Source organism: Drosophila teissieri, chromosome X, assembly GCF_016746235.2.
Source record: "Drosophila teissieri strain GT53w chromosome X, Prin_Dtei_1.1, whole genome shotgun sequence".
Classification (NCBI taxonomy): Eukaryota; Metazoa; Arthropoda; class Insecta; order Diptera; family Drosophilidae; genus Drosophila; species Drosophila teissieri.
Genome location: NC_053034.1, coordinates 13,324,474 through 13,349,577, shown reverse-complemented (window position 1 = coordinate 13,349,577; position 25,104 = coordinate 13,324,474). Strand labels below are relative to the sequence as shown.

At 46.9% G+C, this 25,104-nt stretch overlaps 4 protein-coding genes across 5 annotated transcripts in view; 2 read left to right on the top strand and 2 right to left on the bottom strand.

The window, feature by feature from the left end:
• LOC122624774 (E3 ubiquitin-protein ligase highwire) overlaps positions 1-21,655 on the bottom strand; it is a 45,768-nt gene extending 24,113 nt beyond the window's left edge. Inside the window, exons 1-13 of the mRNA XM_043804472.1 lie at positions 21,453-21,655; positions 18,391-19,501; positions 17,935-18,321; positions 16,758-17,877; positions 15,995-16,694; positions 15,789-15,928; positions 15,161-15,723; positions 14,052-15,099; positions 13,707-13,991; positions 11,104-13,645; positions 10,897-11,044; positions 10,725-10,827; positions 10,526-10,661 (exon numbers count right to left, since the gene is read on the bottom strand). Coding sequence (XP_043660407.1) covers positions 10,526-10,661; positions 10,725-10,827; positions 10,897-11,044; positions 11,104-13,645; positions 13,707-13,991; positions 14,052-15,099; positions 15,161-15,723; positions 15,789-15,928; positions 15,995-16,694; positions 16,758-17,877; positions 17,935-18,321; positions 18,391-19,501; positions 21,453-21,523 — 8,354 coding nt within the window. The 5' untranslated portion in view covers positions 21,524-21,655. The remainder of the gene's footprint in view (positions 1-10,525; positions 10,662-10,724; positions 10,828-10,896; positions 11,045-11,103; positions 13,646-13,706; positions 13,992-14,051; positions 15,100-15,160; positions 15,724-15,788; positions 15,929-15,994; positions 16,695-16,757; positions 17,878-17,934; positions 18,322-18,390; positions 19,502-21,452) is intronic.
• LOC122624776 lies at positions 1,913-10,206 on the top strand. The gene is made up of 5 exons (XM_043804476.1): positions 1,913-2,067; positions 7,660-8,055; positions 8,496-8,873; positions 8,938-9,097; positions 9,153-10,206. The coding sequence occupies exons 2-5, from the start codon at positions 7,888-7,890 to the stop codon at positions 9,845-9,847; spliced, it is 1,401 nt and encodes a 466-aa protein (XP_043660411.1). The 5' UTR covers positions 1,913-2,067; positions 7,660-7,887; the 3' UTR covers positions 9,848-10,206.
• Positions 21,656-22,290: 635 nt separating the features above from the next.
• LOC122623570 (NADH dehydrogenase [ubiquinone] 1 beta subcomplex subunit 7) lies at positions 22,291-23,236 on the top strand. Its single transcript, XM_043802796.1, has 2 exons — positions 22,291-22,450; positions 22,516-23,236. Exon 2 carries the CDS (start codon positions 22,517-22,519, stop codon positions 22,868-22,870), a length of 354 nt encoding a protein of 117 aa, XP_043658731.1. The 5' UTR covers positions 22,291-22,450; position 22,516; the 3' UTR covers positions 22,871-23,236.
• A 403-nt stretch (positions 23,237-23,639) lies between these two features.
• On the bottom strand, positions 23,640-24,900 carry LOC122623567 (transmembrane emp24 domain-containing protein 5). Of its 2 annotated transcripts, none has more exons than XM_043802794.1 (2): positions 24,826-24,900; positions 23,640-24,761 (listed from the first exon to the last, which is right to left on the bottom strand). In XM_043802794.1, exons 1-2 carry the CDS (start codon positions 24,832-24,834, stop codon positions 24,042-24,044), a joined length of 729 nt encoding a protein of 242 aa, XP_043658729.1. In that variant the 5' UTR covers positions 24,835-24,900; the 3' UTR covers positions 23,640-24,041. The 2 variants fall into 2 exon arrangements, with proteins under 2 accessions (XP_043658729.1, XP_043658730.1); XM_043802795.1 differs by having other exon boundaries at positions 24,877-24,900.
• Positions 24,901-25,104: the final 204 nt, after the last annotated feature.

The window sequence follows — 25,104 nt, the reverse complement described above, 5'->3', positions numbered from 1 at the left end:
AGAGGGTGGCATATCAAATGGCCGACTTCTCGGTTACTTGAACAAAGCGCTCGCCTATGAGACATAAATATTAATCGCTATTGGCTTACACAGCTGTTTTGAACATACGGCTACTATAAACAAGAACTGAAACTGCAAATAATATCAAATTGAAGCCCAATGACAGGGAGACAAAGCCGAAGCAAAATGCCAGGCGGGTGTGCTGAAATTGCATTTTGAAATGTTGCCTAACTTGATTTGCAAGCGCGATCGACGAGCTGTTTTCGTTGCGAATTAAATGTTGTTGCGGCTTTTGCAGCAGCGGCTGCCATGCAAATGCGTTCTAAAAGCCTTTTCGAGTTATTAATGTGCATATATGGTCAGTAAGTCAGTCAGTCAGCTTGATCAGCCTGATCAAAATAAGCGCGGCACTGCGAGAAAACCAATTGAATTGTATCAAATTGGCACTAAAGGAGGTTTATTCATAAATTTAAATGTTAATAAATAAAATATATCAAACATGTAACAGACGAAAGATCCTAAGTATATAACTTGAAAGAATTAAATCAGGAATATATAAGGTATTTTAAACACCTTTAGTTCAAACCCATGTTTATATGCTCCCAGTGCAGATAAAAAGAAATGTGTTGGCAAAAAGCAGCATAAATCTGTTAAATAGAATAGGCAAATTTATTACCCAACTACATCACAGCCATCCATTTTAAAAAGTTAAATCGCGTGCTTGCTAATAAATTCTCCTAAACAGCCATAAATATAAAATGCTCAATTTGCCACACTATTTTTTCAGTTACAGATATGACTTCACCTATTTATATAGACAGCTTGGAAATAACAGTTTTAGGGTAGATTAAACTAGTAATCTAACTCGGCAATTTCCAAAACATTAGTTTGTATGTACATATTTACATGGTCGTATGTATGTGTATGTACATATGTACATAGCTCAAATCTTGAAAAGCGAACCGCTAAGTGCTGCATGTTTGCCGTGGCCGGCGAGTAAATTTGATTTGATTTGTGTTGATCTACTGTCCACCTCTTCATTCTCCCCTTCTCATCCTTTTCTTCTCTTCGCTTCTCTTCTCCTCCGCACTCTTTTTTGGCCCCTCTTTCGCCGCTTTTTGCGGGGGCTTCTCAAAAGCGGCAAGTGTCAAGCAATGCGTGGCATCGTTCAATTAAGCGCAGCGCAAGAAATTCAGATACAGATTTAAATTAAAATCCATGTTCAGCTTCAACTTGACATACACTCGGAAAAGGAAGAGGGCAAAGCGGAATTTTAAGTTATAATTTCATAAAGTTCGAAACTTCTTTCCAAACGTATAAATACCATTTAATTTTGGTTTTAATCGTTGATTTTTAGCACTATTAGCCAATATTGTGAGATATTTAATAATGCCAAATGCCAACTTGAAGAACATTTCTCTGAGTGCAGCTAGTAAACGCAGAAATTCTGCACCTTTTTTTGTGGTATTTTTTTCAGTTCTGAGTTCTCAGTTTTGAGCTTGCGATCGTTGGAGAGACGCAGCCGCAGCCAAAGTGGCGCTGAAATCCGCTCCCAAAGAGAGCGGAGAGCACGCCAAATTGGAGACTTTAATAGTGATGAAAGCGCCGAAAATGGCGGAAAAACGCTAAGTAAAATGAATAAATCTACATATGAACATTACGTATACGACTCATTGGTGGCAAATTACGCATACGCCAAGTTGAACGGGCCTACAGTTCAGTTCAATTTATTTATTTAGTTCTTCAGGGTTTCGTTGTTAGCACTGCATAAAACTCAATTAATGTAGTTAGCTATCTAGCTATAGGCTTGTTCCACGAAGTCCGCTGCATGGCTGGCAGAATAATAGCCAAAAGCGCATCACTGACTTCTGGCCGGAGGTTGGGCACTCGCGTTTGGCGTTCGCCGCTTTGGCGCTCAGTTTGTCATTTGCACGCGCTTACGCCGGTTGGCCGCCCAACAAAAACAAGCCGTTGTAGTGGAGAAACCGCCGGAGCGCTCGCGTGTTTTTAGTTTTAGCAGCTAATAGAAATAAATGCGACTATTTACTTGGGCAATTTGCGACTAAGGTGCGCTTAAGCACATCACATATTTTTTTTTGAAGTGTTTCCCATAGTTTTCATATGTGCCAAAAGTGTGTTTGTGTGTGTGCGTTTCTGGAACCGCCATAAAGTTCAAAGTAATAAAACGTCAAAAAAAAAGTAATAGGGAGAGAAGGAAAAACTGTTTGCGTTTTGCCTTTGCAAATATGCTGGGGGACAAGCCAAAAACAAAAAGAACGGAATTCAAACAAACGGAGAGAAAGAATTCTTCCCTCTTTCAGCTCTCTTCTCCTGTTTTTTTTTTCTCGCTGATCATGATCAACACACGGCCCACGCATAAAAAAAAACAAAACAAACGAAACACACAAACAAATCAAAGCCTCAAACTAGAATTTAGCATCTCTCCATTCTTGTGTTTTATACTTGTTTTGTTTTTTTTGTTTTTTTGCAATTCCCCCGGGGAATATAAATTAGCAGTGTGGATTTGTGAACAAACGCCCCCTTGCTAAATAAAATAGATATTTGTATATACATACGTATGTACGTATTTAAATTGGCAGACACCTTGCCATATATCCATATCCATTATGTCCGCTGCCCGTCATCGTCGTATTTCGATATTTCAAGGTTAAATGACGTCGGAGGAAAGCAAACGTTAAGTAAAAATCTGTTTTTAGTTCGCGTTTGCAATAAAAACAGTTTCGGAACGGCAAAAAGTGCAACCCCAAAGTCATTGTTACAAAAAGGTATTTGCAATTCGCACCAAGTCACAGTCAAGACTCCAGAAAACGAACTCTACTGCAAATTTATATGATCAATAATGAAATATCAAATATCACAAAAATCTCCAGATCAATACATTGAAATGTTATATATTCTGATTAAAAAATGACAAGCCAAAGACCTAATCCCCAAGGAATCCACATTGCTTTTCTTTGCACCTTTTCAGACTTTCAGTCGGTTAATTTGTATTGTGAGATATGTTTCACATAAGGAACTTTTACTTTTATGAAAGGTTAATCAAAAATTGTGCCAAGTGTATGAAAAGAGGTGGCGGAGAACGAAAAGCAAAGCAAATGCACGAGTTTCAAGTAGTAGAAAGCAAAGAGCAGGCTAAAATCATTAACCCCGTCAAGTGGCCTCAGCATTTTACATACTACTGCTTTTTCGCTTTTTTTAAGGCTGGTTGGACCTTTGGCTAAATGAGCTTCTGCGGCACATTCGCTTTTAAGAATTATCTTCGGGCTTTGAAAGAAAGTCGGCGACAGTTTGGCAACAGATAAGATTTGCCATGTTGCTGCAAAGCTTGTAGTTCATTTTTTATAGCCATCTTTGCGGAGAAAATACACATTGAGAAATAACGTGGAAAAGGCAATGACAGGATATCCCAAAAAGGCGTAGGTTTTCTAGCAAGTAAAAATATATGTTATTCTATTTATATAAAGAGTTTTAAAATCAAACAGAAACATTTTTAAAACAATCGTTTCATTGCAAGTCTATAATATGTGTTATATCGAGGTGAAACTTGAATTCTCAATATTTCAGCATGACTGATTTCCCCAGACGTAAATACTCCAGTTAGTCATTAAGTTTACCGTTAATGCCATTCAGCTGTGTAAGCAGCATGGAGTAAGACGTTTAAAAAGTAACTGGTAACGAAACACACATGTGTCATCGTCATCCTGCGAGAATTGAGTCAAATGTGTGGTGTGGCAATCACTCGACTACTGACTCATTTCGTTATCTTATCGGATGTATCGATACAAGGTGGTGATAAGATAGTGCCTTGGAAACCGTTTCGAATCGGGTAACCCAGTTACTACCACGGTGTGAACCAGTTCATTGCAATGCTAGCATTCGATTCGTTCGGTTGTGCTTCGATTAAATTCCAGTCAATGGTTGCAAGTCCATGAAATGTGCTAACTGCCATTCGCACATGTGATTGTGGCCAAAATAACGATAGTGGATTGCAAGAATCCTAAATGATTTTTAATGCACAGTTGAAAAGCTTATGAATATTAACTGAAATATTGCACGATTCCATTTGCCACCTGTCATTATTGAGACACCAAATTGTGGATTTAGTAATAGTAAGTAAAGATTAGATTCAATTCCTCAGACAGCAATATTGCCTTATAAAGGACAACTTTAAGTCCGAAAGGGTAGATCTGATAGGACAAAAAAACTCCATTTATATAATAATTGCCTCCTAATTGAGCGTAATAAAGGGGCGTAGTCCAAGGGGGTTTTATGGGCAGTGATTGTACGGATTTTACGGTGCGTGCGCGCGACTTTTTACTCGGCAGGAAATGCAATTGCGCTTTAATTCAATTTCCTAACCGCAAGTCAACTCAATGAATGTCACTTCATTCACTTCATTCACTTGATTCACTTGATTCAACCCCAAAGGGTTGGCCACCGGGTCTGCAACGCATCCGGAATTCTAAGGCCCCGGCCCATGGGGTGCAATGTACATACTTCAGCGTAGAAACAATGATACAAATAGGGACAATAAATATTACGAGTATGACTTTATAAATGAATTTCCCTTGTTCATAGTGAGACATTATATCTGCATTATCTTTATAACACACTATCTTGACAGTATATTTCAAACAAAGCCAGTAAAGTACATCCATTAACTTGTAAGCACAGCGGATTAATCTGTTCCTGAAACTGCATTATCAAATACACTTATTAAAGGGCTTTTAGCTAAAGATTTTCAAATACTGCAGTTTGAATATATATGTTAAGTGGGTAATACGAATATAGCGCTATGTCATACTTGGCATAATCGTATGTGATTCTGAACTTGGAGCCTCTGGAATGCCCAATCGTGCCGGTTTCTCGAATTCCCCGACTCGTGCGCAAATATTTAAGCAGTCGCCACTTGAGATCGAGATGGAGACTCGACTCGACTCGACTCTCGGACTCTCGACTAAATTTTTCTCTCGCGCAAATTGAGTTCTATAAACAAATGGAAATCGAAATGGCCATAAACAAATAACAAAGCATAATTGCTTAGGCTCAGGCTACCATCAGAGACCCAGACGAAGTCTCCATTTCCATTTCCAGGGCCAGAGAGATTTTCAGTCCAGAGTTTTGGTCGATCGTGCATGTGCGACCTCAGAATTCAATTAGCGGATGGAGGAAGCGGTGGTGATTGGAGGGCAGGAGAAACTGCCGACGAACGAAGTGATCACAATTGGAGAGGGTGTTGTGATTCAATTAGACCCTCGTCCACGTCCACGTCCAAGTCCACAACTTGAAAAACGAGTGTGTTTGCAGATCGTTGGGCAATGTCGTTAGCTGATTATGATCGACACTCTCAACTGCCACCAAAGTAGTTGGTCGAAAATTCGTCTCAAGATCGGCAATCGATCACAGTTGCAAGTTGATTATGTCGTCTTGCAACACTTTTTTTACTCACACTTAACTGCCCCTGAAACTTTCAGAAGAACTGATACGCCAAGAATATTCACAATTTGCAGTAACTAAAGACCAAATAATTCAAAAACATTCAAAAATGTTAGAGTATAAACAATAAGCTCCTAGTCTCGATCCACATAAGAAATAAAATAATAACTTACATATGTTAACCAATCCCAGTTCAGAATAGAACCTTTTACTTGTGAAAAGAGTTTTCAGTAACGTAGAATAACTTTTTTAAACATCTTGTAACTACTACAACAACTAAAAGAATGGCTTAAGATTTTGGATTCCCGCCAATATATTACTCTCTTATCTTAAAAAAAGCAAAACATTCTTTAAATTGTCGAAGTGAGTTTCCTTTTTTGAGTGAGCTTTTGGCGGTTGTGGGCTTTAGAGTGGACGTAGCATCATCTACAGCCGTGGACGTATAAATAGCACACATCAGAACAGTAACTTTAGATCGATTATTTCAGAAGTATTTGGCTTTCGATTCCAAAAATTTTGATGTGAATCGATTATTGCTCTCTTCTACATGACATACAACCCAAAAATTTACCGTTATCATTTTTTTCTTCTGCTTTATGCTTAATTTTCGTTCGCGAGCGACTATTTAGCGTGGTCACAGAAATAGCACACTTTAAAGAACTTACAGCAAATTCCGGGTAAAAAGTGGTTTTCCTAAGTTTTTTCGTCATTTCGTCAACAAATTATTGTAATTTAATACAAAAGTTAAAAAAATGGGTCGAGGAAAGCATTGTTCAGTTGAAGAAAGGAGGATGATATTCAACCTTACTGAATCTGGCAATACACCTGCTGAAATTGCCGAAATAATGAAATGTTCGAGGAAAATGGTTTACAATGCACTGAAGGTAGCAAAGGAAAACTCAGCATATTTGACCAATAAAAAAAAACGGCAACCAAAGCCACGAAAAACTGATCCTCGTACAGATATGCTCATAGTACGGAAGAGCAAGGCGGATCCTTTCAAGTCCTCCCGCGAAATTATGGAGGAAATAAATAAAGAATGTGGCACAAATGTATCGAGGAAATTAGTGGCAAGAAGACTAAATGAAGCTTCCCTCTTTGGACGCATCAGCAGAAAAAAACCGCTCCTGTCAAAACGCAACATATCGCAACGACTAAGTTTCGCACGGGCCCACCGGGATAAGGACCTGAGTTTTTGGAAAAACATCCTTTGGAGCGATGAAACAAAAATTAATAAAATAGGACCCGATGGGAAAACATTTGTTCGTCGTCCAAAAGGCCAAGCTCTTAACCCCAGGTACACCATGAAGACTGTTAAGCACGGTGCCGGTTCCATTATGTGCTGGGGTGCATTTTCCTGGCGTGGTGTGGGTCCGCTTTACCGGATCAATGGCGTAATGGATCGCTTTATGTATGTGGACATTCTCAAAAATCAAATGGAACCATTTACGTTTGAGAACATGCCTCTGAAATGGACATTCCAGCACGACAACGACCCAAAGCACACATCTCGTGTCGTTAAAAAGTGGTTGAAGGACGAATCCATCCAAGTTCTGGAATGGCCGGCTCAAAGCCCTGACCTAAATCCTATAGAAAATCTATGGAATGATGTCAAGGTTATGATATCCAAAAAAAAATTTTCGAATCTTGACGATTTGTGGAAAGGTGTCCAAGAAGCCTGGAACTCCATTCCAAAGGAGAGATGTCAGAAGCTTGTGGAGAGTATGGGTCGAAGATGTAACGCAGTCATCGAAAATCATGGATACTCAACCAAATATTAAATTTGCTTTACATTAATTACTTTTAAACTTATTTTTTATGATTAATTTAAGATATTATGAAATTGTGCTATTTCTGTGACCACGCATTTTTCGTTGTTTTTTAGTTTTTTAATTTCCACATCTTTTCTTTTAAACATTTATTCATTTTGATTAATTAATTAATTAGTTTATAAGCTAAGCTATGAAGAACAAAAGCTGTTTTATTTCCAAGAAATATTTGTTAATTAAAAAAACTATTCAAAAAGATGAACTTCATTTTGTGCTATTTATACGTCCACGGCTGTATATCATCAGCTAAAAAGAGTGAAATATGGGGCTTGATTACAGAGCGAGACACACACACAAACACACATACAGGGCACCCAGACACACACAAATGCAAACGCACACAACAATAAAACGAGCTTCACGTGTATTACAGATAAGGAACACCTTCAAAGATAAGGCCGGAGCGAAACGGGCTACAATCAGCACTTCCACGGAACGCTTACGGCGGAGAGCAGTGCTCGGCGGAGCGGATGGTAAACACAACTGGAAAATGAACAAAGAGTGGGCCGGAGAATAGAGAAGGCGAACAGTGTGAGGGCGCGCAAAAGGCAGCAGTTAATATGAGTGAATAATTGGCCACAGGCGGACCAGTCGACCAATCATGCGGAATATCAGAAATCTCAAGGATCCGACGACATGGACGCGCATCCTGCTGCCGTTCCTCGCCTGCCTACTCCTCGCTGTCCAGGCGGATCAGGCGGACCTGGCGAAGGTCACCTGCGGGGAGTACGGCAATACCATCACCTGCGACTGCAACAACTCCGACCAGGTGAGTCAGTTATTCGGCAAATAGATAATGTTTGCATAGCGTTTGGTAAATTACTGAAAACATTAAATGATATCAGATCATAATATTATGCAAAAATGGCTGACATTTCTGCAATTTTTCGAATTTGCATTGCTTATTTTTTGATACTAAAATATTGTTTTATAATTAATTTATGACAAATACATGCTTCGTAGTACATCAGGTTTCTGCCCCAGTTACCAATGAGTAATAATTTAAGCAACATTTTATCGCTTATTCATTATCTATAGGCCGAACTGTTAGATTAGTTAGATTGTTGTGCTGTTTCAAGCAGATGTTACACATATTTAACACGCATTCCTGGAAGACTTATTCTTCTATTTATACTCCCATATTAGAAGATCATAATCACGAAATGTTATACATTTTTGAATAAACCTCATCCGTTTCATTGATTGCAGCCCATGGCTTTGCCGATTTTGCGTGGAAATGTCTACATGATTGAGATTCGCAATTGCCGCGATCTTCTGGTGGAGGCCAATCGACTGGCGGACACGATGGGTCTGCGCAAAGTGCTCTTCCGCCAGGTGGGTCAGCTGGTGCTCCGCGAGCACGCGCTCAGTGTGCCGCGATATGCCAGCAACAAGGCACTGATCGTGGAGTTCGAGCAGACGGGCCTCAAGCTGATCGAATCGCATGCCATCAACGGCAACATCGAGGAGATCTCATTCGTGGGCGGGCGGATTGAGCTGATGAAGCCATTCGGGTTCACCACCACCAAGGATAGTGCCATACTGCTCAAGCTGGACGGGGTCACCATTCAGCGCATCGAGAGTCAAGTGAGTGAAAGTATTTTATGGTAACCAGATTACTAGATTACTCAAATCCTGATTGTGCTTATAGGCCTTCAAGAAATTCGCCGTGGAGCAGATGAGCATCGCCAACTGCCAATTCCTGGGCGATCTGCCCACGCGCGCCTTCTACGAGCTGGAGGTCACCAACGAGCTGAGTCTGCGGAGTAATCAGTTCCAGGAGGTCCACTCCCATGCCTTCTCCTTCAAGCGTAAGTCTCCATTGGTATGCAATTGTGGGCCAAAACATAATCAGATCTCCCGCAGTTGTCTCCAAGTTAAGCCTGAGTGATAACCATTTCCTATCCGTGGATGGTGAGTGGTTGGAGGCACAAATCCGGGATGCGGTGACAATACGAGGTAACGATTTCGGGGCCACCAGTGAGATCGCCTTCCGCAGCCTCGCCGTCCATCGTTCGTATCAGTTGAGCGAGCGCCTGGAGCTGCGCTTCCACAACAACAGCCTGCGCAGCTCACGACCAGGTGCCGATCCTCGGATAGATGGCACCGCTGAGCAGGTGGCACCACAACCCCTCCGATTCGACAATAGCTTCGCGCTTAACGTACGCGATCTGCGCTATGATAACGCCTGGAGCTGTGAGCAGCTGGACAGGAATGTGGAGCCACCATTGCCGCGAGCGGAGTTCTTTCGACTGCACAGCGATCAGCTGATGTTCCATCCGCCCGATATGGGCGGACCAAGCCAAACCCAGCCGTATACCCCGCTGCGATCGCTGATCACCGATGAGTGCCGGGAGCGCAGCTATATGGCCTACATTATATCGGGAAGTGTTCTTCTGGGACTGCTGCTGCTCCTCCTGATCCTCTTGCTGTGGTGGCGAGTGGTGCAAAAGCGGCGACGTCGCAAGCTGGACGTAGTGCAGCCGGAGCCGCGCACCTACAAGGAAACCCAGATCGTATACCAAATCGAGAACGCCGGCCTGCTAAAGACTGATTTGTAGACGCCAAGGAAAGACACATATAGCACAGAGGCCACAGAGCATCTACCCACAAGAGACATAGAGCTGAATGAAGCTAGAGGAGCGGTGGGCGGTGGAGTGGTTGGAGCACCATTGCCACCATTATCACCACCGATCATACGGAACCACCAATGCGTGACCTTTCGCTGTACCAAAACCATAGCCTACAGTTAGTCGTAATATATATATCTTAATCTAATTATTCATAACTCGCAAAGTTCGTCAGTTGTAAGTGGCCCATGTAAATAGTCGCATGTAGGCTGGGATCTTGCCCAGAAATATCCAGGTGGGTTAGCCATATCCCACCAAGTACGTATATGGAATAAATCTATATAAAGCTATATGGTTGCATATATGTTAATACTATTTGGAATCGTAATGGTAAAGATATTTAAAATTAGGCAATTTGGAGGGCAAAGTCAGCTAATAAAATATTGCTTACAAATAGCGGATGACACATGAGATGGACATATAAACAAAAGTTTTATTGGTCCACTGAATTTCGAAAATATTTTTAGAAGCTTGACACATGTTTACAAGACAATCGTAAACTTCTGAAGGGAAGTCCATTTCTGTTTTCGATACTTGAATATTTAAAAATACTCTTCCTTTACAAATACACCAAGGTTTTTAAATAGTAATAGTACTATAAAAACTCACCCGATGGGCAAATAGGATTCCAAAGCCTGGTGAACGGTCAACTGGGGTTCAGATAGGGCGAATCCTTTAGAGAGCAGTGTGTGATGAGTGTTGATGGTCTCCTCGATGCCGCTCATGTCCTCCACGTCTTTGTCATCTGATGTGATGCATATATACATTAAATATAATCCCAAGTAATAGTATTGCTTGCATAAGTCACCTGGCAGATTGAGCTCCTTCTTCATCAGATTGGCACTGCACATGCCGCCCAAATAGGCCAACTCCTGTTCCAGTCGTATCAGACACGAGTTGCTGGCATTGATCTGAGCGAGATGGGAGAACACAGGAACACAGTTTAGAAAGAGATGGCATTACACACGAAATCAACGCACCGATGTGGGATTGTCGTAGCCCACCACTAGACACTTGAAGCCAAAGCGATTGTTGTGCGGATCCTGGGCATAGAGTGAGGCCGTTTCCAAGGAGAACTCCACGCAGTTGCCGGGCAGGATGAGGACATTGTGTAGCCAGGTGGAAGCACTGAAACAAATCGAATCATATATGATTATAAATCCTGATTGGGATGTGTTCCTACTTACGTATTGAACTTCTTGACCACAATCCACTCCCTGTCATTGGGATCCTGGCTGCGCAGCGGCGTGGAACTGGGCGCGGAGGCAGAGCCCGGAGCATTGCCGCCCCCTGGACTGCGGCAGCAACTGGCCATGGTCAACTGGACACTGGCGGAGCGTTGGTGTGTGTTCGGCGCTGCTCCACTTCCGGCAATGCCGCCGCCCGTGGTGCGTCTCCTGTCGCCCGCACCATGCACATTGTTGTCCGCCTGCTCCAGATAGTCATCCACATGCGGCACTGGCGGCGCCTGCGATGCTGGACGCATTGGAATCGACAGCAGCAGGTAATCCTCCAGCTGAGCAGTGCCACACTGCGGGTCAAACTCGATGGTAAGCCACTGCACGCAGGGCGGGAACTCCACGCGATAGCTACTAATGCTGGCACTCTTGTACGGATGATCACTCTCCACCACACAGTAGTGGTTACTGGTGGTGCTGCTCGAATTGGAATTGCCGGAACCAGAGGTCTGTGTGGCAAAAAGAGCCGGCTCCGGTTGTCGCTGATCCTTGGACACGTGCAACTGATTTAGGGCAGCGATGTGCGGCAGTATCTCCTTGATCAAACCCAGAATCTGGACGGAACTCTTTGGATCACTGCAGGCCAGATTGGCAATGTGTGCATAGACCAGTGGCAATAGCGTATGGAACATATTGGAGGCGGCCAGATTGAAGACCTCCAGCAGCTGCACTGCGGCCGCTTGACTGCCCACTCCAGCCACTCCGCCGGATCCATCGGCCACACTAACTCCGGAACCGGCAGCCATGCCGGCCACCTCCAGAGGAGCCTCCTCCGAATCGGAGTGCAGATGCTGGGGCATTGACTGTTGAGCTGGCTGCTCGGCGAACTCAAAGTCTGTAGTGCGTTCATTGCCGTTTATCGGAACACTTTGACTCTGACTTTGGCTTACACTCTGGCTTTGGCCATTTCTCAGGTCCGCCGATTCCTCCACTTCGGTGGCGCCGATCTCGATTTCCATCTCGAAGGGATTCGTGGATCGCTTGTCGAACTTCAGGGTCTCCATGAGACCCTTGCTGAAGGACTCAATGCGCTTGCCCAAATCCCTGGCCGTGGACAGCTGCGGATCCAGGGCTGTTGGCAGGGCAGCCGTCCTGGAATTGTTCGCCCAATTGATGTCCATGTGCTCCTCGATGGGTGTGATATTGTGCTCGGAATCGATGGTCTGCGTGTGATTGGAACTGTTATCCGAAGGCGAACAAGATGCAGCCATTGCATTGCGTGCCAAAATCAGCAGTTCAGTGCACTTTTTGGTTATATCGGCGGCGATTTGCAGGGCTGTGTCGCGGGTGGAGACCTCATGGGGTCCAAGAAGCATCATGCGATCCTCCATATGCGTTGCCACATTGGTGCCATCGCCCGTTCGTCCGCTGGCCGAGTTTCCATCCTGTTTCATTGGCGTGCTGTAGTACAGAATACACGGCAATTGACCCCTGGCTGGAGTGGTTCCATTGAAGCTAAGATCGCAGGCATAGAAGTGGAACTGGGCGCCACATGGTCCTCGGACCGCCGGCATTCCCGCATCGCCGGAGCAAGTTCTTGCTCCTTGGGAGCACAGCCGCAGGGCGTAGCGAGCATTCTCCTTGATGTGCACCGGATGGTCAAATTTAATCTCCGCCAGATCGTTGTGAACCGCATCCTGATCGTAGCTACCGGACACCGACTCCAGGGTCTCCCACTTGTGCTGCGGCTGCAGATCCGCCGTATTATCGTACAGCAACTCCAACTGATAGTCATAGCTGCCGGATCCCGAGTAAACCATGGCGCCAGCTATGGCCACACCAGGTCGATCCACGGCGAAGGCAATGGCATCGGGTCCAAAGTTTCCGGTATTCCAGGTCCTGCTCACATCGCAGCGGGCAAAGCGAGCTCCCGTCGAATGGAGCGTTCTGGGTGGCATGAACAGCTTGTCGTACTCGCCCATCGCCGTTTGGTAGACAATCTCGGCCAGAACTCTGGCCAGCAGATGACAACAGTTGTCAATCAGGCCTTGATTCACACACTCCTTACTTCCGGGATAGCTGCCGCCAAGACAGCTCCGGCTGTATATCGCCTCTATGCGGGAACGTATGGGAGTGGCAATTATGTCCAGCAGACGCACGAGCACATCCTTGAATGTCCAGGAATTGCTCAGGAAATCACTCTTCTCCTGCTGTGTGCGATAGATCATTTGCTCCACCAGCACGGGATACGGATGGGCATCCGTGGAGGAGAGCATGGGCAAGCCGGAGTTGTCGCTGGGACTGATGATCGACTGGCGTTCGTTCCCAGCCGCACTTAGGAGCGAGAATGTGGCCCTGAGCTTCACCGATGGCGAGCACAATCCAGCTAGGATCGCACTGAGCAGGCGGGAATGCAAGGCTCCCCGATCCATCTGGGCGAGCAGATCGCACAAGCAGTTCCACTTCAACGAGGACGTCGGGTAGAATGCATCGAAGCAGGCGACAAAGCTCAGGTGACACTCGTCGAGGATCTCCAGCGAAAGTTCATAGCCTACAAAGTAACAGATACCATAATAAATACGTTATACGTAACTTTCAGACCTGAAACTCACCCTCATCCGTGCCTATATCCTTGAAGATGTCATCGCAAAAGATGCCAATGAGCAGAGCTCTAACATTGCCAATGCACTCCGCCAGCTGGATGTTCTCCATGTTGGTCTTCCGGGTGACGGGAGTGCCGCTGCCAGGTGCCACCGCTGCCGAGGCCGATGTGGATGTAGATGGTGCTCCTCCGCTGCTGGCACTGCTTATCATGGCCGGGGCAACCGATGGCGAGGGGTCACCAAAGTACTTGGCCATTACGGCTGCATTGCCCGCCACGCGCGGCGCATTCTTGTCTGAAATTGGAGGAGTACATTAGCAAAGTGGGAGATTCAAATGCAAGCAGATGTGTTTACCTTTGTTTGCCTTAGACTGAGCCATCTTGGTAGTGGTCACTACGCCACTGCCATGGGCTGCATTGGATCCACCGCCCGTGGCCAGCGATGAGGAGGAGCTCCGCTGCGGGTAAATCTCGTTTGTGTACTTGCGCAGCAGGCGCAGACACGACTTGATGACATAGCCGAGGTACTGCAGCGACTGTTGCAGCTGCAGTGGCCGGGAGCGATCGCGCTCCTCGCGCAGCTGCAGCTTGAAGCAGTCCCACGACCAGCTTAGCAGCACCACCAGGCTTTCGAAGCACTCGCGACTCACGCTGTTGGCAAAGGCGCGGGAAATACGCTGCACAGGATCGGCGTCCATTTGGGCCGGCGTCTGTTTGCAGTCCTGGGTGACCAGTCGGTACAGAATGGCCGGTATCTGGCCGGAGTTGACGTCGGTGCCATTGTTGGCCTTCTTGCTGGACTTGAAGGAGAACACCACCTGATCCTCGGTGGTCACGGACGCCTGGCCGCAGGATCCGCAATCGGAGGAGGGTCCAGCGATCCGGGCCCACACCAAATACCATCTGCCAGCTACCGCACTGACCGGTTTGGGCAGCAGAATGTGATGTTTGCTCCTGGCGCCGCACTCGTAGGGCACCTCCTTGGTCTCGCTAATCAGGATGCCTTCCTTCTCGTAGCCACCACCATCGCCGCCCAAATCGAAGAGCTTCAGCTTGCAACTGTACTCGCCGCGACCGCCGAACATACCGAAGCCACAGATCACAATGTCGGTGTCCGCCGAGAAGCGTATGGCCTCCACACTATGACCGGAGTAGCCCCAGCCGCCGCCGAAGTTATCGAACCGGTTGACTACCTGGAATTCACCGGCCTGCGTTTCCGCCGTCTGTTGGGTTTGCTTCAACAGCGGCTGCTCGAAGCAACCGGGTATGTTGTCCTGCGCCGAGGTGAGGATGTCGAGACAGGCGAGTAAGTTCAGGGAGGCCTGCGAGCGGGCCACACGGGAATCCACCCGATCCGGCAAAGATAACTCCGGCGAGAGCAACGATCGATAGGTGGCCGCGTTCTGGAAGAGAGCAAGCGTCTAGAGGAACAATACAAAAAACTGATTTCGTGTGCTAGCTTACCGCTTCGCTCTCGTTGATGTCACTGGCCACCACATTGTGACAGCGCAGTTTCCGTGCGGCTCCATCGAAAACCCAGAGAACATAGTAGGTGGGATCCATGGTGAAGGCCAGTTGCGGTGGCGATGGAATGGGTTCCGGGGAATTGGTTCCCTGCTTGCCGCCACGACGACTCCTTGGCACAGATCCCGCTGATGACGGTGTTCCAGGTGCTACTACTGCTGCTGCTGCTGCAGCAGATGATGCCACCTCCGGTTGCTGTTCCTCAAAGATCTGATTCCTGGCCTCGTGCATGCTGCGGGACATCTGCTCGTTGATGGGCACTCCAGCCGTGGCTGTGCCCGTCAAGGCCGTAATAAGCGACGAAGTGGAGGCATGGGCCGGTGAGTCCGCCACTGGAGTCACGGCCACATCCAAATTGGAGTTAATCTCCGGCTGCTGTTGCTCCGGCTGAGCTTGCATCAGTTTCACAAAGTTGGTTTGTCCACGATAATGGGCAGTACAGCTACCATCCCGCCGATTAATGGAGAGCGTGTGGAAGGACAGCGGAATGCTGGGAATGAGCACTGTTTCAGGGATGAGTAAGAGATTGGTAATTGATTTGATATGAATCTTGTGAGCTGCCACTTACATATCGTCTTCTTATTGGCCACCACATGCATCTTGGGCAGCATTTGTGCCGTGATCAGGGACTCGTCGATCTTGATAAAGGTTTGATCGCCATTGGCGCCAATCCAGGTTACCTTCTTGCCATAACAAGGGCCCAAGCCACTGCAAAGTATAATAGATAATCATGAGCAATCATTATTCTACTAATTCATTCGGCTTTTTTCATACAAGACGGCTCCGGGTGAACAATTCCACAGGAACTTCTGACGCTGGGTGAGCACCGGCAGCAGTGGCGGCATCTCCTTGGAGCCGCTGGGCTGCACGTTGCCTGGCGATTGAGATCGCTCCGGTCCAGGCATTCCCACTGGCCCAACTGTTGGCGATCCTCCTGCTCCGCCATCGGATCCAGCTCCCACCGGAGAGTCATCGTCCTGCGGCGGAGGCTTTAGTCCATAATCACTGGGCAGCCGTCCCAGTTGGCCCTTCTGGTAATTGCCAAACGTGTAGACCATTCCTTTCGATGTCAGCAGTACGGTGTGGTTGCTCCCAGCGGCCACTTGACTGATAGCACCGGGTACCTGGACCCGAACTGGTCCGCTCACCGGCTGCAGATCACCACTGCCCAACTGGCCATACTGATTGCTTCCAAAAGTGTAGACCTCACCGGCCAGGGTGAGCACCACCGTATGGTGCAATCCACAAGCCACCTGCACCACAGGCGATGAGCTGGTGAGCTGTAGCAGCTGCGGCGCCAGTGGAGCCACTCGAGGCGGATCCTTGTCCAGGTCAGTGGGCGTGGCAGCTCCACCTCCGGCGGCTCCTGTTTCCAGTTCACCCTTGCGCTCTTTGCGACGCATGATGAGGGTTTTGGAGCGCTGCTGGCGCTGTTGTACGTCACTTGGTGGAGGTTTGAGTTCCGTTTTTGCCTCTGCAAGTAGGGAATGGTATTAAACATGCAACTAAGGATTGCTCGAACGGCAGATGAACTCACCATCGCTATCCTGGAGGGCAATGCAGGCGGCGCACAGTCCACACTTGGCACAGCCCGCATCTCCGTGGCCACAGGGACATATGCTGCCCGCCAGACGCTGATCCAGTGGTACATTTAGAGCGGAGACACAGCTGATATTGTATCCCGTGCATTCGCGACAGATGACGCACACGCGGCACTGGCCCTGCACCAGATTATGGTCATCGTAGTCGCACAGCGTGGAGAAGTCCAGTTTGAGGCGCTTGTCCAGTGGCAGCAGGGATGCAAAACAGGCGGCTGCCGTTGAGGATGAGGCAAATGGCGGCACATCCTTCACCGGCTGCAACTTGTTGAATATCCTGCCACACTGGCCCTTGTTGTTCAGCCCGAACGAGAAGAGCTGCCCCTTCGCATTTAGGGCCACACAATGGGCCTTGCCCAGCGCCACCTTGGTCACATGCTGGTCCATCAGCTCACTGACGAAACCCATGGCATCGCAGTGGGCTGTATCCTTGCCGTACATGATCAGCTTTCCGGTTTTGGTCACAAATGCAGAGGTGCCATTGTTGCAGGCGGCATGCACCACCACATGGCCATCGATCTTGGTCATCTTCTTCGGCTTAACCGCCTTCGGTTGCCTACGGTTCTTGCTGCTATCGCCATCTTCACCGCGCCGGGCTGTGCCCGCAAAGAAAACGGTGCCATCATCGTTGACCAACAGTGAATGAATGCCATCGTGTCCCACGGCCACATGGACTATATTGGCCGCCTTGGAGATGACCAGCTCGGTGAGCTTGAGTGTCGGAGTGCGGCCCACGCACTTCAATCCGAGGGCAGCCGATTTTCCATAATAGTAGACCCGACCATTACTGGCGCGCACCAAGCCAAACTCCTTGCCGCAGGCCATGCCCATTACATCCACATCCGCATCTCTGCAGGGAGCGGGTAGCTTTGGCTCGAAACTATTGTGCGCCGACTGGATGCGCTGGATCTGATACTGATTGAGCAGCTCATCCTCGAAGGCCGCGTATCCCAAGGTCCGGAACTTCTTGCGCGCCAACTGCAGCGGCAGCTCGAAGGGCGGCGGATCAATGTTGTAGCTATTATGGTACAGATTCAGTTTCTTCACCACCAGTGTATCCTATTTGAATAAATAATCTCATATAGTTAAACATTTAACTTAAAAACAGATACTTACATCGCGATTGCTGCAGATGGCGTGCAGTGAGTCGTCGTCCGTGAAGAGCACGTAGTTAAGTCCTTCGCGCATGTGCAGCATGCTCAAGGGACTCATCGCCTTGATGGCCAGCGTGTCCAGGCCCACCATTTGCAGTTGGTCACCAGCACTGCGGCGACAGGTGCGCCGAAAGTAGAGCTGCCCGCCACTGTAGCCCAGCCAGGCGCTCCTCTCGTGGCTGAAGTCCTCGTTCTGGGCATAGACGTGACCCTTGTAGGATCCCCCAAAGCCAGTGCCGATCTTCAGCAGCGTTCCGCCATAGAGCAGATACACAAACACTCCATCGCAGGCCATTGCAGGCGAGGTGATGGGAGCACCCGTGCTCAAGGGCGGCAGCTTCAGGGGAAACTATAAAAAAATGGGAAGTTCATATATGTAAGCAGGCATAAAATAGCTTTAACCATGTCCAGCACTCACCTCATCGATCAGCGAATTGTGCGGCACTCCGTGGCTGTGGAAATCCGGCCTGGTGGGCTTATTCAACGCCGCACTGATCACCGTGTGCTGCAACGTGGCCAGCACCACCGGCAGCTGGACAATCTGGGCGGAGAGCTGACGCGGCGTCATCAGCATGGCGGCAATGGCCTTGAGCATCTTGCCCGTATCACCGCGTGCGATGCACAGTCCCAGGAGCGCGGCACAGGCCATGGCCGACCAGTTGGCCTCCGCACCGGTGGCCGAATTGAGTGCGGCCGGCATGGTGGCCAAATCGAGGAGCAGATCGTACAGCGGAATGATCAGCTCCTCCGGTTCTAGCTTGAAACTCTCCGGCTGCTGGCCCTGGATGACGTCCAGCAGTGCCTTCAATGCCTTGGTGCACAGCAGCGGATGAACGTGCCGGGCATCGGCGATCAGCTCGAAGAGACTGCGCAATCCAGCGCCCACAATCAGCGGCACTGTGGCATAGACGGGCTCCCGTTCGGTGGGCTCCTCCGTGTCCGAATCCGCATCGCTGTTGGCGCTATCCCGACGTGGTCGCTTCTCCGCTGGCAAACCGGGTCCTCCGACCACCACCGGCACTGGAGCCGGTACCCGGCCATCGACTATGACTCCAACTGGTCCGCCAGGTCCGGCATTGCCAGGCCCAACGGCTCCGTGCATGGCCAAGTGGGCGTGGCAGGAGCAATCGAGAAGGTTGCTTATCATGCAGCTGTGGGCACACATCATGCAGCAGGCTGAGTTAAGGTTGTTGCTCCACTTCTTCAGACTCGAGCCGCCCGGACCACCGGCTGCTCCGCCCTCATGGAACAGGGAGTAGCGTGTCTCTGCCTCCAGCACCGTGGATCGAATGGCCGAGAAGACCGCGAACTTGGACGCATTCGGATCGAGTTCAATGTGCGCCACCGGAAACGAGGGCAGGATCATCAGTTGTTCCTTGACCAGCGGTGGATCCAGCGGATTCACCAGTCCACCAGCTCCCGCATTCCCCTCCAGAACCGCTGCTGCAGCTGCCGCGGCCATTGCGGCCGCCGACTTGTCCTTCCGACTTTTGCGCTTCGTTAACACCTTGCGATCGTGTTGCATTTTTCTGAAACAGGAAGAAATATATGGGTTTCAAAATATTCCACAAAATGTATGATCAACTTGAATTGCAAATCAAGAAACTATTAAAATCGAAAAGGCGTTCAGCTATTCAGAAAATTTCTGCTTCATTTCAGCTTCAGGAACAAAAGTTCTAAAATTCCTTAAGAACTCCCTTCAAAATAATATTTTGTAATAAAAAAAAACACATTTTTGAATGAAAAACCTCTTTCCATTTTTATCCCCCTAAATGTGTATCTGTTCGACAGGTGGGAACTATATTTTGTATTTCCAACTTTGAAAAAGGTTTTTGATTTCGCGTGAACTGTTATTATTTTATATACTATATAAGATAAGTTTATTATTAAAACGCGCGGATTACTTGCAAACTGACTCAGTTGAAAAACAAAACTTCTGAAAATATTTAGGGACACTAATCCAACGCCAAGTCGTAAATCAAAAACGCATCCCAACTAACTGAAAGAGGGAACAAGCTTAATGTTGCGAGGTCCTGGCGAAGGATTTGCATTTGTTTTTGTTTGCCTATGGGAAGCTTTTCGCTCTTATTGGCTCTTATCAGCCTGTAAGCTTTCATCCTGGATGGCGGTCGTTATTTTTGGACGACAGATGCACATGAACACATATCGGGCACCAAGGTGCAAGCTTTTGGGTCTACATATATGTATGTACATAGGTACATATGTATGTATGTACATAAACGCACACATGTGACCACTGATGCGAGCGTGTGCATCCGGAACTTTGCATCCTGCAGCTGACAGGTGGTTTTCAATACAGTTGGATACATCTCAAGTGCGGTTCCTTTGCTCCCCATTTACCCACAAAGAAGCAATTACGGCCTGGGAATTACATGTTTATGTAAGCTTCTTAAGAAACACTTCATTTCCAGAAATTGATGAAGTGCACTTAATGCATTTTCAAACTTGAATGGTTACAAAGTGGTGATATCAAACATTAAAGGAATAATATACAATGCTTTATATTTTCGAAAAGAAGTTCCTTTGTGGAAAAACGACTAAGCTCGTGGAAACCAAAAACCCAAACCTTGGCACAAAAGATTAAGTATTCTAAAGCAATTTAGCAGTAATCAATAAAAACAAGACAGTTCAGCACGCCTTCAGCAAAATCGATGTTCTTGAGCTGAGTCGACATTTCGCCCACTAACTGTTGTCCAGGTGTACAACTAAGGTAACCTTAAGGCCAAGGTTGGCCAAATTGGCTAGAGTATCTAAAGTTTGTATGGAAGTTATTCATGTAACCCCTTTTAACTTCGTTTCCAAGTTGTTTAATCTTAAGTGTTTAAGCTTTCATTCATGTTAAACTCCTATACATTTTGATTTACCAGTCTTATAGCTGCTGTAATAGTGAATGTTACTCAATATTAGGTTTTCCTTAGAAAATGCACTATCTTTCATAAATACTAGTAAAGGGTTGTACTTCAAATTTCCTACTTTTAAATATATTTTTGGCATTAGATTTAATTTTTATTCGGCAGAACGCAGATCGGGATTCGATATGATATGATATATAATCGTTTGATATGGTTTTCCAACGATAATACATTTTTGGCGGGTTAATGGGGAGAGACATCCCAAGCGCCGCACCATCGCCCCGTGGGCCATCAGTGGGTTAATGCAGGTCGCGAGGCTCTCGGCAGTCAGCTGATTGCGAGCAGCGCTCAGCTGTTCGGCGCAGGACTGTCCACTTCCGCCCGTTGCAACCCCCAAAAGTCGGGGGGTGCTGCGACAGCGCGGAGAGCGAATGTGAAATGTGTAGGGGTTGAAGACCCAGATTGGAAGCCGAAGCCGAGTGCAGCGATCGATTTTTCAACCCCAAGTCGGATGGGCTGTACGGGACGTAGGGGATGTAGGGGTTAGGGGGTGGGAACTGTATGGGACTCTGGGACATCTAGTTATCCAGATGCTGGCGGGGATTACCTGCGCGTGTTGTTCGTGTACAGCTCGTAGAAGTGGTCGCCATACTTGAGCGGATTGAGCAGGCCAACCATTTTGGCCCGATTTCCCGTTAGATCCAGTGCTCCAATCGATATTTTCTATATATTCTAATGCTCCGTTACCGTTACCGTTACTGTTACCGTCTACCGTTACCACGTTATGCTCACTCTCTCCCGTTTTTCTCTTCTCTTCTTTGGCTAATGATTTATATTGCACAGCGGTTAAACAAATTATGAATTAACAACTAGAATTGAACTATTTTGCCGAGCATCGTCTGGCAATTCGAGTGCCCTTTGTTTTTGCCATTTGCCTTTTGTCACTTTCACGCAAAAAAAAAGGAAACACACACCGAACGACAACGCAACGGTACAATGGGAACGAGAGAACTAAAAGTTTCGTCCCGCTCTCTTCACCCCCTTGGCTGTTGTTGTTTTTGTACGCTTCCTGCGAGAGAGGGTGCTCAGCTGTGCGGGAGACAGTGTTGGTAAGAAAATGGCATGTCCTATTTCGGGTTTATCATCTTAAATATTTCGGAGCTTTCCGATTAAAGTTATGTCGGAGTTTAAAGTATTTTAAATTGCATACACAAAAATGCCATGCTGCCCACAAAAAATATTTAAATAAAGCATATTTAAAATATTTAAATAAATGAATTAAAAATTTATTTCCGGCACTTGCTAAGGTTTTTAAATTTTCCATTATGACACTGCGCATAAGTACCAAACCTGAAGTTGCGCATTTTTTGTTCAACTTTGAAAATCCGTTTGCCTTTTCCTTAAAAGTTCCGTTACAAAAGTTTACATTTTAAAATATTTCATTTCCATTACAACACAGCAACTGTTTGTTCAGTGCTGAAAAACGCCAACGCACCGCGAGCTGGCAACTCTGTCTAGCAGCTGTCACAGCAACAAAAACAACAGGGGCAAGAAGAAGAACTTTGACAGCTGCGGCGCAACCAAAATCGAAGAAAAACATTTTACGTAATTTAATTGTGCGAATTTCAATGGCTTGCGAGTGTACTAAAACGCTTTTTCCCCACCCGCAGGATGGGCAACGCGCTGACGCACTACTTGAAACCGGACGTGATGCCCGGCCCGGATGTGGTGCCCACCTTTGACCCACTGCTGGGCTTCGAGTCGCGCAAGGAGCGTGTGATGATCGCCACCCAGGAGGAGATGGAGTCCGCCAAGCTGCCGCTGGAATTCCGCGACTACTGCGCCCACCTGGCCATCGCCTACCAGGCCTGCCGCAGCGACACCTTCCCGTTTGTGTACAAGTGCGCCCACCAGAAGCACGAGTACCTCACCTGCGAGTACGAGGACTACGTGCTCCGCATGAAGGAGTTCGAGCGGGAGCGCCGGCTGCTGGAGCGCCAAAAGCGCCTCAACAAGGCAGCCTAGGCTTAAGCTAGAGACCCCTATACAAAAACACCCCCAAAAACACCATCAGGTGACGCTCCTGGCCGCGGATTCACTGCCACTGCCCCATGTTGCAAGCTAGTTTCCAGCGGAAATGTCAATAAACAACTCCATGCTAGTAATAATGCGGATCTGCTAACCATTTTTTTTTATTATCCATTAAACGATTGAAAAACTGTTCGAAAAAACCGACGAGTGTCTTGAAGATGTGGATCGTGAAGAGATCATCGATATATAAATGGATTACGGTGGATGAGCCGTGGGTGAAAAGTATGGATGTTATTGGAAGCTATAGTTGATCAGAGTGGATATATAAATAAACAAATCGTTCGATGTATCTTCCAACTATTTATTTTTTAAACACAATTACTCGAAAAGTGTCACCAGTTGAATTCATTTAAAGCGCCTTCAAAACGAAATATATCCGATACTCGCCAGCGAATAGAATATAATCAAGTTAAGTAGATTGCATAGATTCCAATTGTCAGCGTAGTTCCTAATGCAATTTTTGTGTTTACCTCAAATAGGTAATTGGAATACAATGGCCTTTGGTCGTCAACAAGTATTCCCTATCTAACCAGTTGACAATTTTAAGAACATTTAACAACTGTAAAATGTTCATACAGGAAAAAACTTTCAACCAATTAATTTTTATTATTTATGTGCAAGAAGTTGCCTAGCTTAGAGGAAACCCTTTAAAAACGCTTCCATTAAGGCAGAATTATTAAAGAAAAGAAAGAAAACTCCCGTGTAGGCAGTAAAACACCTTTTATTCACTGGTTTCTGCAATTTTAAGCTTAATATCAAACTCATCTCCTGGCTTAATCGTACAATTGCTTTCGTTTAACAATGCAACGAACATGCGCGCACACACAACACACCCCGTATATCACAAGCACACACCCGCATATCTATAAATATATACGGAATACTATATCTCCTGACTAATATATGATATATATATGCATATGTATGGAAACTAACGAACTACTGATGATGGCAAGTGGTTTGTTTTATAAATTACATTCTAACTAGTGGGGGAGGATCCAGCTGCCGGATGGCTTTTACTCATTCAATAAATGCATCCTCGTTGCTCCGGCACGCAAATCTTTGGTAGAGGCTTCTCCTCGGCACCAGACACAGGACCGACCCATCAAATGCCCAATTTGCGCCACAGATTATGCATGCGTCCGCCGGTGGCAAAGATGCTGCGCAGCATGAACACCTGGATGAGGCCAACCCCGATCATGGCGCTGATCTGCAGCATAGACCAGTGGTTGACCTTCTGGAAATTGGACTCGGCCAGATTGCGATCGCGTGCCTCGTGCGATCGCAGGACATCCTGCAACTGGCGGGCCTTGTTGAGCTGCAGACGAATGCGTCCAATGAAGTCCATGATGTCCTGCACCTTCATATCGTAATACTCGTCCCGCGAAAGCCCCGTAAGCTCATCCACCTCGTTCCACTGCGTGTCACCCTGTAGCTCCTCGCCCTCGCGCTCCACAATCAGCTCGAAGAACACCGTCTTGCGGTTAAACATGCTGAAACTGTTGTCGAAGCAGAACCGATAGTCGCCCTCCTTGGCCACCTCGTGGCGATGCACATTCTCCGGTTTCTTGAAGTCACTAACTATCACCAATCCAATGGGATCCAGCAAAGTGAAGCTGATGTCCAGGTCACCGTGCCCGCCATCGATGACTTGGTACTCAAAGTCGATGGTCTCGCCCTGACGCACCGAGTGGTAAAGGCACTCCGTTTTGCCGGCGTCCACATAGACGGTCATCTCCTTGTCGTAGGCCTCCGCATCCTGGATGCCCAGCAGAAGTGCTGCGATGAGAGGGAGCAGGACCAACCCAGGCATTCCCAGCCAGATCTGGACGCAGTGACGCAAAGGTAATGAGTAATGGTGGCTAAATTTAGCCGGCTCTTTATCTTACCGCTTGCATTGTGAGCTGTTTAACCTAATATTAAAAATACAAAATGCTTACCGCGACAGTGTGCCCGTTTACCGCGCAGAGATGGGAAATTTAAAAAGCGTTCACACTTTTCGCTGCTTTTCAGCAATGCCAAGTCAACTATTTTTCTTAGCTAGATTTGGCTACTTTTAGATTCTGCAGTTTTATACAAATATCTTAGCTATGTAATGTCATAATCCTAATCCTAAAAATTTTGTTTAATTAAATAAAAAAAATTATGTTGTTCGCATTTTAAAAGAG